General features: G+C 37.2%; 1 protein-coding gene across 2 annotated transcripts in view; it reads right to left on the bottom strand.

Annotated features, from left to right (window-relative positions):
- Positions 1 to 6616: 6616 nt before the first annotated feature.
- LOC136255460 (receptor-type tyrosine-protein phosphatase delta-like) overlaps positions 6617 to 12916 on the bottom strand; it is an 87754-nt gene continuing 81454 nt past the window's right edge. For both annotated transcript variants that reach the window (XM_066048231.1, XM_066048232.1), the window contains exons 27-43: positions 11539 to 11665; positions 11213 to 11418; positions 11045 to 11157; positions 10900 to 10987; positions 10779 to 10852; positions 10686 to 10722; positions 10412 to 10638; positions 10186 to 10346; positions 9218 to 9353; positions 9014 to 9163; positions 8336 to 8435; positions 8203 to 8276; positions 8017 to 8151; positions 7851 to 7967; positions 7129 to 7289; positions 6934 to 7069; positions 6617 to 6880 (exon numbers count right to left, since the gene is read on the bottom strand). In XM_066048231.1, coding sequence (XP_065904303.1) covers positions 6806 to 6880; positions 6934 to 7069; positions 7129 to 7289; positions 7851 to 7967; positions 8017 to 8151; positions 8203 to 8276; positions 8336 to 8435; positions 9014 to 9163; positions 9218 to 9353; positions 10186 to 10346; positions 10412 to 10638; positions 10686 to 10722; positions 10779 to 10852; positions 10900 to 10987; positions 11045 to 11157; positions 11213 to 11418; positions 11539 to 11665 — 2117 coding nt within the window. In that variant the 3' untranslated portion in view covers positions 6617 to 6805. The remainder of the gene's footprint in view (positions 6881 to 6933; positions 7070 to 7128; positions 7290 to 7850; positions 7968 to 8016; positions 8152 to 8202; positions 8277 to 8335; positions 8436 to 9013; positions 9164 to 9217; positions 9354 to 10185; positions 10347 to 10411; positions 10639 to 10685; positions 10723 to 10778; positions 10853 to 10899; positions 10988 to 11044; positions 11158 to 11212; positions 11419 to 11538; positions 11666 to 12916) is intronic.

Genomic DNA, 12916 nt, shown 5'->3' with positions numbered 1-12916 from the left:
GTGTTTGATCACGTTAATGCTTTGATTTTCGCCAGAAACCTGAAAAACACGGTACTTTGTGTCCACAGTCTTAAGTTATCACGTGTGAAACTACCACTTTATCACGTGACATGATTGCGTTGTTGGACAATGTGCAAATCTTGGTTATAAGTAAGAAGCTGATGAATAAGTTTCGTTCAGTAGGCTTCGTTACTTCGTTGTGGTTAGGCGTTACTCAGAGGATAACTAACGAGACTAGTTACTTCGTTACTTGTAGTAACAATATTAGACTCGTTACAGTAACAATATTACTTAGGTAACGCGTTACATTAGTATGTAAAGTAACTTGAGTTATATTACCCGTTTTTATAGCGTATTTTACAACAAAAGTAATAATGTTACGTAACGCGTTACTCCCAACACTGCGAGCACACTAGTTGTATGAAGGTAAGTTTTTGGTGAGTTCGAGGCGAGCTAGGGTTTAAGCGCGCGTCCCGGCGAAGCTGGGCCAACCCTAGCTCGCCTCGAACTCACCAAAAACTTACCTTCATACATTGATTGATTATTATGCTTAACAGGCAAACGTTAGGTTAGGGTCGGGTTTCTTCTTCACCTGGTTTATATTAGTCGTTCCGTTCCATTCCTGATTCCGGTTCCGGTTATTATAACTGGCAGTCCTTTGTGGGAGTTGAACTCTGTTTCATGCTCCCACCCCCTGCAGTTTGGCCAGTAGACTGCAGGGCTTTCTTATTAAGGCCCCTGTCCGGGGGTTTTGCTGTGTGTGTGCTGGCGGTCCATGCGGTGTTTTTGTAGGCCTGTGTAGGCTCTGTAGGTTTAGCTGCTTTTTCTTTTTTCTGCTTTTTAAATTATATTAGGTTTAACTTCTAGCTAGAGATCGGGGAGGATGGGAGTGCCATTAGGGCCGGAATAAAAAAAATATATATATATATATAAAAAAAAGTTATTATAACTTTCCCTGTACGAACTCGACAAAAAAACCCGGAATATTTTGTTTTCCTACTCAGTAAATTATTGCAGGTTACGCACATGCACGCACTGCCATGATGATGTATTTAGACTAGATCCAATAATCATCCATTCTATGGTGAATTCGATTTGCTGTTTGGCCTTCTCATAGCCCGTATAAGTCAATTCCGTGGGATTCACGTGACAGTAGGTTCAATAGTCCCGGCGTTATTGAACCGACTTTCGGTTCAGTAACCACTGCCTATCAGCGGTGGAGGAAGTAGTTGATATGAGGGGGGGCTCCGCTGGGCTGACCCAGACTTATTTCTATAGTTTGGTAAGGTGAGACCAAAAAAAAAAAAAAAAAAAGGTCACAACCAACTGACAAGAGTTTTCCACCTCACCAGCTACCATTTCTAGCTGATAAACTACATAAAAATCCTTACATAGCTCGCTACACACTGACTACTTTATTAGAGTGACTGCTCTATTAGAGTATCTCGATCTTTATCACGGTCTTTAAGAAAGATAATTCGGTGTGATATCATTCTGAGTAAGCCCCCCCTCAGCAGACCGAAGGGGGCTTTAGCCCCCTAGCCCCCCCCCCCCCTTTCCGCCGCCTATGCTGCCTATAATCAATTACTCCTAAGGTGTCATTAGATTACAAATTTCACTATCCACAGGCAAAAATGACATCAGTATACAGTAACTTGACAGCGAAGACCTTGGCCAAAGAGGAGGGCTCAGTCATGCACCGGACGATGCTAAAATACTTCAAGAAGACTTGAGAAAACTGGAAATATGGGAAGAGACCTGGGGGATGAAATTCAATTTAGAGAAATGCATGATATTAATAACAATCACATTAAAACATAATCCTTACATTACGGAATACACCCTCCATGGCAAAAAACTGAATCCTGTTGTAAATGCTAAATACTTGCATGGTATCAATTTTGATAGCGAGCTTACATTCAACCACCATGTGGACACTGTTTGCCAAAAAGCTAATAACACTTTAGCATTCTCATGAAGAAATCTGAAACACTGTCACCAAAGAGTTAAGCTAGATGCCTACAAGATATTTGTTCTACCAATTTTAAACTATGCTGCGACAGTTTGGTCCCCACACACGAAATACTACATTAATAAACTAGAAGCTGTTCAGAAGCGTGCTGCTTGTTTTATTGTGTCAGATTACCACAGATTAAGTAGTATATATATCACATATCCTAAATTCACTAAAAGTTAAAATCCATAGTGTACCACCATACAAGGCTTCATCTCTTGATGTTCTACAAGATTGTCAATCACCTAGTAGAGCTTCCTATCCCCAGTTATATTGTACATTCTACAAGATGTTTATGAGGAAACCATGATAAATTCATCAAACCATCTGCTACTGTTGATGCATACAAATTTAGTTTTTACCCAAGATCAATTACCCTATGGAATCAGCTACCAATCAATGATATTTTTCCCTAAATGATTTTGATAGCATTCTTCATCAACACTGACACATTCAATGAAAAACAGTAATTAATAATCTAAAGACATTGTTTTTATATATACTCAAATTTGTGAGTTTTACAATCATAAATATATATATATATATTATATGCATGAACGTAGAGTCCTCCCAATAGAAAAATAATTACAAATGAAAGCATTATAATTATTAAGTTGGAGTGGGGCAGCATATAACACTAGCATATTGCTTTTCAAAACTATGGAGCTTAATTCCATGAACTATATATAGAACAATCATTATTAGGCCCCAGCCTATTATGCTCAAAAATTTGCCCATTATGCTTTTGAGCACTGCTCAAAAGTATAGCCCATTATGCTCAAAATTATGCTCATCATTTCTTATTATGCTACATTACAAGTACAGTACATAACATTCATGTATATTGTTTTAGTATAATTACTGATTGTTTTTTACATGCACTGATAGTGTCACTAATAGTTATATTGCAGCATGAGGGATGCTTCAATATAATCTTGAAGGGAACTCTCTTGCTGTGCATTGAAAGTGTTTGTTAAAATTGAGAATACTCTTTCAACAGCACCTGATGAAGGCTGTATAAGAGCAACCATCATTGCAGCGGATGACCAGTGCGGTAACTCCTGTGAATGTTCAGCCCACCAGGACATGACATCTACTTCTGGCGATGTATCTGCAGATACCGCAATGTACTGCGGGAGTTCAGACTTGAGATTGTCTAATGTTGTTTTGTTGTTCAAAAAGGTTATTTCTGATAATGAATTAACAATGCTAACATCTGGTGCCACTTCTTTCACTTTTGATGGAGCAAAGACTCGTGCAGCTTTAAAAATTGATAGACTCTTAGACAGTTCATTTGAAAATTTAGATTTAAAATACTTCACAACAGGTGTAACCCTATCTTTCCCATACTTCATAAACCTGTCAAGCAAGGAATGCACACTGCCTGTCAACCTTTTTGCCACAGCAGAGAGATTGGGATAGTGCTGTAATTCTATAGCACTAAGCAGTTTGGTATATATTTCATAGCATTTGAATGCCAAAGCCCCGTCTCCCTCTAGGCTATACGTAGCCTTGACAAATGGTTCACCTGCATCAATAACTACTGCTAGTTCAAGCTGCAGATACTCATGCTTTTGCCTGTCAGAAAACAACTGCAGTAATTTGACTGTAGTTGCAGGTGATGCTTCTGTATTTCGTAAAAATGAGACAATATCACCGAAATATTTGAAAACTTGGTGCAGCACTTCCCATTTGCTCCACCACCTTGTGCAACTATGAGACTTAATTGAAATCCCAGTTGTTGTCCGCCAGTCAACTTTTGCCCGTGAACTGTGAGCAAACAAACTGACCCACAGTCGAAAAAATTCATCAAGTACTGGAACATCAAACTTATCTCCTGCCAAATCAATGGTATGAGAGTAGCATCCTATATCAACAAGTGAGGGAAAGACTACGTTTATTGTTCTCATGGCTGCACCATTAACAGATGCGCGGTCATGCATGCATGCCAAGAGCTGATCTGACTTTACTCCATACGTAACTTGTAAAATACTAATAACCTCACGAGCTAGTTCCTCACCATTCATTGGCTTTGCAAGTATTTGTAGCTTTACCAACCTTTGCACAATTTTGTCTGCTAAAATAAACCGTAGTACAATAGCAAAAGCCTCCCCAAGCCTGGTAGTGCCATCAAAAATTATGGAAACAAATTTCCCTGAAAGCTCTTCCTTGATCTTATTCCCTTCATTAGTACGAACAAATGGTATTAGGTCACGCATACCTCTTTCATCTGTCAGCCTGTATCCACCAATCTCCAAAACTTCTTTCAGTCCGCCAACCTTTTGAAGTGGTATTCCTGATTTCAAAAAAGCTGTCACTACTTTTATTCTGTACAGTTTGTGCGATTCAGATAGAGTTTCACCTCTAGGATGAGTTTCACTTTCATATGCTTGCAACTGCTGGGCTAAAGTTTTGTCACCGCATACTCTCTTGGCTTCTTTCTCCTTGTTCACTTTGTGCTTATTGGAATCAATGTGATGCTTTATACTGCTAAGCTTCATTGACACCTCCTCTCTACAACATCCACAAAAGAGCTTTCCACCAGACACAGTCAAGTACTCTTTCGGGAATCGATTGCACCTATCTCTTGGGGTCACTGATTTCATTGAAGTTGATGCAGATGAACCAGTGCCAGTAGATACTTTTCTTTTCTTTCCCTTAGGTGGATTATTGCGAATTGCTCTTTTTCGACTTAAATCTGATGTTTTAGCTTGCTGTAATACTGAGAGAAGAGATGATGGAGCTCTCTTTAAAGCGTTATCAGTAGCAGAGGTACTCCTACTTTCCCCATGACATTCACTTAGCGATGTTGTCTTAGACGTCCCCGAGGTAGAAGATATTAAACTAACTGTATCATGATCATCGACATCACTGTCCTGTTCATCACTCGATGCAGACGACGCTTCACTGAGTTGTGCTAGTACACCTTCACCAGCTGCCATGGCACTTTATTTATAGCGCCACTCTGTAATAATTATAGTTATTAGTATTAAGGCGCTACTTAATGGCTGGATCTTCTAGAAGAGTGTTCGAGAGATCGTTGTTTGCAGGAACTCGAGCTGGAACTCAAAGAATGATGGAATGGCCTAGGTTTGGTAAAATTAAACAACAATATGCTTGTGTATTTTGCCTATTATGCCAGCATTATGCTCGATGCTTTTGCCTGCCTATTATGCTTTAAATTATGCCGGCATAATCGGCCGGGGCCTAATCATTATTTTGCAGCATACATTTATTTATTTATTTATTTGTTAAGGCTTAATACAGCACAAGTGCTGAAGGTCTGTATAGGACTCCTGGTCCTACAGCCTGTTTAAAGTTGTTACATGTTTGAAAAGGTGGAGAAAGGAGAAAAAATCCATGACTGGACCTGGGCAGCCTCGAACGCTTACAGGAGTCTGCCAGGTGGTCAGGATATCTTCTCCTTGTCAATTTCAAGTATATATATCCATAGGAACTCTAGAGAGTGACTTATTATCTCAAAGTACTCCTTGTGGAACCAAATGGACATTAGTTTATTTATTAATAGCTAAGAGTAATCCATAAAGCTAAGTATATAGCCTACAACTCATGTACAATTTTAATTTACTTCAAACTTGGTCATGCGCCATGTAATCCACAGCCCACAATTGAATTTTTTTACCATGAATGCAATCTTATGCTATAATTATTATGCGACTGCATAGAGTGAAAACACTTATGCACATTTTAAACATGTTTAGATAATTAATCTAACTAACTACTTGCAGGCTTTGAAAACAAAGCTGTTCAATAAGTCTCAATCCTTTATCTTGGACTTATTTGCTATCATTTTCATGATCATGTGGTTGCATTTGCATAGAGATCAGTCAATTTTTTTCAAAAAATTAGATGTGGTTAATTTGATTTTTACTATAATTATGCACTATATATATGCAGTCACATTATAATTGTGAGTTATTCCTGAGTTTAATCATGCTCAAAATTTTGAATAACTCTAGTAGAACAAAGTAACCGTTCTATTAGCGACTATTGATACGAGGAGCCTCGAGCTATTATTATGTACAATGCATTTGAATGTTCTATTACTGACTGCTATATTTCATGGAACTAAGCTCCGTAGTTTGAATATACATGTATAGATATCATTATGCTAGCATAGCATTCCAGCCTATTATGCTAGCATAATAATATTAATTTTGAGGTATTATTACGTGGTTCTCAAGACCATTAGTGGCACCAAGAGTATAATAATGGACAGACTCTTGGTGGCACCAAGTGACAGAAATAATTATCCAGAAAACATCCGTCCAAAAAGTTTCCTACATGAAGTCTATCTTCCAGCTGACCATGGCATTTCAAGTTGCCAGTACCTGGCACCTGCTTCTAAAAAAGCAGCCAGTGCATGGCTGTGGTATAAATTAGTGTATTGGCATGGCTTTTATCCACTCACGTATGGTGAAAATCAACTTCAGTGGAGTGTACAAAGTTTTCAAAAACGTAGGGAAACAGTGTCAGACATCAGCTAAATACAATCAGTACAACTGCAACATGTCTAGCACTTAAAGGAAAAGGATATTATCACATCACATTCGGCACTGACTTGAAACATGCATTAAACAGTTTACCACATAAATGGTGATGTGGACCACCATGCGTACACTAAATATAAAGAGTACAGAACACAATGGTGTGTACAGCATATGCAAATGTTTAAAATGTCAGTTAGATTTTTAAAAATGTGTGCAAAATAAATACAAATAAACAGTGTCAAAAAAGTGTCAATAAATGCGATCATAAAACTTTAAAATGTTATTTGAAGTTAGAATACTGGTCAAACTCATCCAGGAACTCTGACACAACCACATGACAATATTTAAATTGCTCCTGCAAAAATATTTTTAATATATAATTTTATAACAATGTTAAATTTTTCTTACCACATTGCCCACAAGTTCTGCCCTGCGAATACGAGACGATTTGACCGCATTGAAAATGTCTACGATTCCTTCTACTTTCAAGCGTTCCAAAGCATATGAGATATTTATGAAGGCACCAGAGCGAGCACAACCGTCACTATGTAAAGATAGATTATCAAAATATTTCGTGAAGTCCACTGACATTGTTACACTTACCTACACATCACAGTGATAGCCTTATTGCCAGTACCACGTTGTATTTCCAGTACTTCTTTAATAAGACTCAGTAGAGATTTTGTGTCAGCTGCTATACCAGTGGCTGGCCAGTTAGTGTAGTGTAGCATTGTAACATGGTGTTCCTTTTCCTTTGTCCCTTCCTGTTGTGGATGTAACACAGAAAAAAAACAAAAAACAACGTAAAGAAATGTGTGTATAACAATTCATAATATATATAGTTAATGCAAACATGGGCACCACAAGTAAAACAGTATGTCTAATCCAATGTATACAATGCAAGAAATACACTTGATTACGACAAGTACATAATTAATAGTAGTAGTTCTTCATACTTTTTTCATTGCAGAAAATATGGTTATGCAGATTTGGGTAGCTCAGTTTTTCAATGCAATTATTACTTAACCCTAACTTAAACCCACGTAAAACTTTTGGGGAATGCATGCTTACACAACATGAGCATGTGTGGTGACACCATCAAGATATGGAAACCCTAAATATCCTTGTTACATCGCAAAAAGGTAAACTGCACAGCCAAAAGGATGTACATTTCGAAAGATACAGCGCTGTATACAAGGGAAGCATATTAAGGTTAGATCCAGTTTTCTGGACTGTTTTGGTTTAATGGGTTACGTTACTAGCCCAGCTACAAAGCCATGTGGTTATAAGTAAACTATTTTACTTTCCAACAAACAAATTCTTACCTTCCCAAATATAGTAAATTTACGGCTAAAATACCCATTGGGATTAGCTTCACTTGTCAGTTTAACTTTAATTTTGCCATAATCAGTCTCTCCAGTTGGCCAGTACTGTAAGAAATCCTACAACAAATATTACATGACAAAACTGCACAACAATACAGGAACAAACTTGTTTGTCCTGCTCAACACTACACAGTGTAACTATCACAGCAGAGTTGTACTCCCACACCATTCTCCAAAATGTATCCACTGTCCCCACCAGAGGACACTGAGTTGCAATATACGCATTACGTTTTTTATACCCCTAATAGAACAACCAGGAATGAATACATATCTAGCAATGTGGTGCCCTTACATCAATAAAGCTAGCATTGATATAGTCTGATCCAGGCATTGTTGTTGCACTCATAAACACACGGTAAAGATTGACTACACATAAAGAAAGAAACACTTAATTCATGATGAATTATGCATTAACATGATCTTACATGGGATAGCCTTGTTGGAGAAGTTTTTATCTCTGTTGTGTTCAGACAGTGCATCACTGCAATCTTCTCCTGATAACTGTCGACTGACTTTTTGTAATAGCTATAGTTACAATTCACACCATATACACATGCATACATATAGACCATACATACATACATATGTGTATACAGTGTAGATGGGATTGTGAGTAATACTCATGCATATTGTGTTTGTAAGTGACAGCTATTTTTTTGCAAGCGCCTGTAATTTATATTCCCAATACTTGCTGTACAAAGTGATCTTTCTGGTGTTGCTACTTTGTAGGGCTGTCACTCCAAACGTTGTTGGCATACAAGGCTGAAACTTGGCTAGAGCATACACTTGGCTATATAGATTATAAATATTCAATAATAAAGAATTTGAAAAATGCACCATTACGCCGGGTTTTCGTAGATCCGGTCACATATAGTCATAGAATTTCATCCATGTCAATTTGGTTACAGTACATATAGTGTTACAAAATTATATAAAAGGCACAGTTACTGTTCACTGGTACACAGAAGCCAAAATACACAGGGTACACAGATGGAACAGTCTAAACACCTTTAGAGAGACAGTACTACAGTGAGCCATGACTAAATACACACAAATGTTAAGTCTCTTGCAACAAAGCAAAATGTGTATAGGGCAGTACAAACCTCAAATTGATCTTGAAAACCAGTTTTACCCGTTCCAGGTACCTCCTTGCTCAACCTATTAACTTTTACCCTGATGTTTTGCACGCTGAAAGAAGTCTCTCCACAAGTGATAAATTCATCCAAAGCATCATGAATGAATATGTACTGATCCTATTAATACAGGTACATGGCTTAGACTAGGAGGTAATGATGAGGGGTGCATACCAGTGTCTGTACCATCAGCACTCTCTGCACACGTATAGTTTGTACACACTCGTACACGTTAACATCATGTGTTTGTGGAATACGCTCCAACATAATATCCAGAGTTATAAATGTCCCAGTACGTCCCACTCCAGCACTAGAAATAGACATAACATTGTATTAGCAAATTTCTTACAACTATGAAGTAGTGATACACTGATACTGATACTAATATCGGTGTCAGCTCTATTTTGGTGGCATTGGACTGGTATTGGTAAAGCTATAAATGTCTGATACCAACTAATACTTTGTATGATGTCATCCAATTGCTTTGGTGATATACATAGTGTGTCGAACAAAGTTGAGCAAAAGCTGATATAAGCCATAATTTTTTTGAAAGAAGCCAGCCATTAGCATTATTACAATAGTGGAAACAACAGTAAGCCACAAAATAAGATTCATTGAAGCCATAAATGACTATTATCCTGATTGATGGCCACGAAATCAGCAAACTACAGTTATGAAATTAGCATATGTTTAGTAAGCTCGTCTATCAACTACTATTGGTAACTGTTTTCATGAGTAATGTCTCAGTGTGGCCAAGTATTGTTATTGGATTGGCATCAGCCATTTCCATCTAAAATGTACTCGGTATTGGATCAGTAGTGAAAAAATGTGGTAACAGTGCATCACTAATTAGCCCTATAATGGTTTAATGTTGAGTAACTTTTTGTTACTGGTAGTAAAATTTTCATGTTCTATTGAGCACAAAACAGTAAACATGCTTCTCAGCTCTGAAAATTGATACACAGTTACAACATGAAAAATATACATGCAGTTGGGAAATCTACACAATAACATATTAATACTCTTCACATAGTCTCGCCAGGCAACTTGTATTTTTTCCTTTGTCACTTGGTTGGAAATTTCCCAACCTCACACCATTGATTAATCAATTACCAGGAAAAGTTCATTTATATGTACTGTACCTGCAGTGGACCAGCATGGGTGGACCATCCTTTGGATGACTCTGGCGTACTCTTCTAATAAAGGAAATCAATCCTGTGGCAAATTGTGGTACACCGTGATCAGGCCAACCAGTGAACAAGAAGTGATTAAGCTCTAGTGGAACACTGTTGGGATCAGAGGTCTGCAAAAAAAAAGAAAAGGTAATTCATCAAGTCAGGTGTATATGTACAATTATCTATGACTTACTGCTTGCACTTGTAAAGTTCGGATTTCGTAGTCAGCAAACAATTGCAATTGCGTAAGTTTAACTGTCAGGGAAGGTTTAGGGTTGATGGTGTCCCCAACATTATTTGGCCAGTATTTTTCACATTTTGGTTTATTTCCTTCCATCGTCCTTGTCAACATAACAATTGTTGGTGTCTTCTGCTCCCACACCATCTGCCAGAAATCCTTCACAGTGTCAGGCATAGGTCCTGTGGAACATGACAGTATATACCAGCAGGTAAATTTGATAGAATACCTTGGGCTGCAATGTAGGCATTGGACTTTGAAAATCCCTGCAAACAGCATGTCAACAATTATATAAATGGCGCTACATAGATATTGCTCTTACGTCAATAAATGAACTGTTTATGTAATCAGAACCATCTTCAGTTTTAGATTGCAGCTTAACACGTGACTCATCATCTACAATGACAGTATCACACTGATTTTAATACATATTTCATACTTACAAGCAAAAATGTTGGCATATCTGTTCTTAGTTCGATTAACTGGTAGTTTAGCAGCTTCACCTGGAGCAACTGGCTCTGCACTGATACTCTGATGAAATATTATATTTACATTACTGGAGAACAATTTGTGGAATGTTTTACATACCGCATACTCAATCTCAAAACCATGATTCTTGTTCTTATGCATGTCTGCAACATGGCCAGCAAAGTCTTTCAAAGATACTGGTGCAGAGGAGGAAGCTGCTTTCTTAATGCTAGCTGTAATACAAATGGTACTTTAAATAATACACTATTGAAAGTGGAGTTACTGTACTTTGTCTGGCAGCTAAGGTATCCATTTGAAATGTTGAATGTTCCTTGGCAAGGAAGTCATTATCAGAAGTTGAAGCTATCAGTGAAGCTTCATTCTTTTTTGAAAATGATCCTGTAGCCCTACTGAAAGTCATTCTTTTATCAGTAGATGCTTCCATCCAAGATGCTCTTTTAGCTATAGGCAGTGATTGTGAAAGGGATCTAGATCTATGAGGTAAAGCAAAAGTTCTATATATATCACTGTTCACAGAGATCAACATGACAGTTAAATTCAGATACAGATGTATGACAAAATTAACATGCATATACACAATACAGCTCACATACCTGCACACTAAAATTACTACTACCACTATCACAATTATTGCGACCGATACTCCACCAGCAGCTCCGCCAATGATGGGACCAATAGAGGAAGAGTCACTAGAACCACCACCACCAGACTCAGGCATCACTAATACATTGTAGAACACATACATAGAGTACAAACATACATCATGTATTATGTGTGCATGTAACACTACACGACACCAATACATACATACAGTATGAACATGCTGTACATATATCATGATGCACATTGTTGTTAGGCATTTAATTTACAAGTAGAGCTGAGCGATAATATCAATAGTTTGATACTCGCAATCAAAAAATTATTATCACAATACGATAATTACAGCTTACTATCTCGATATTGCTGTAAGATTACTAGAAACATTGTTACCAAGTTTATTTAACTGTTTTGTAACTCTTTAGGCTTGCTTATTCGTGAAACGTTTGGTTGCAAGGCTATAACAAGCCGTGTAGATTTATCGGCCACCCACGCAATTAGTCAATTGCTTTGCGAGGGGTCTAGAATTCCACTAAAAGGCTGCTTGAGAAGCTGGCTTAGCTGTTTTATAACTACTTGGCTTACTTTATCATGGAAAAGTTTGACTGCAAGGCTGTAGCAAAACTGTAGAAATATCGGCCGTCCACACAATTAATTACCTAATTAATGCACTTACAAGAAAATAATAATCCATGATGGTGTTAATTATGCTTAGCATGTTTATTTATACATTGAATGCATTGGAATTTGACTGAAGATCATTCAAACTGTAATTATCGTGATATTATCGTATCATGAATAATACTCCAATATCTATTGTGATAGCGAATTTTCTACTATCGCTCAGCACTATTTACAAGTAGAGGAATACTCACAAATGGATGATTTCCTGGAGGCATATACACATGATAAGACTATTCTTTTACATTACACACAGAGCACAGCTATTATCCTTCTACTAACCATTGCAGAATATGAATATGTTATCTTCAAACTTATAAAACTGCTATTGCTGTGACTGCTGACAGGTTCTCCAACAATTACTAAATAATAGGCAGTAAGAGTGATATTGTACTTGATGTACAGGGGATATTTTATCTTCAAAAAGTAGTTAATTCCAAAGTCCAAGCAAATTTGTTTAAAATTTGAAAATTTGTAATCAATTGTTTCTTACATATTCGTTCTAACTTTTGGATAAGACTAAAAGTCCATCCATCAATTTTTTCAGAATAGGATTGTAAGAAAAATCATAATGCACCTTACATACAAAAAAAAACAAAAAAAAAAACAAGCAACAAACAAAAAAATATGCTAGTTTGTGCTGCTACTGCTTTACTAGTAGTTGGTAGACACTTTTAAACATTAAAAATTTCT

Source organism: Dysidea avara, chromosome 5 (assembly GCF_963678975.1).
Source record: "Dysidea avara chromosome 5, odDysAvar1.4, whole genome shotgun sequence".
Taxonomy (NCBI): domain Eukaryota; kingdom Metazoa; phylum Porifera; class Demospongiae; order Dictyoceratida; family Dysideidae; genus Dysidea; species Dysidea avara.
This window is presented reverse-complemented; position numbering and strand designations above follow the sequence as displayed.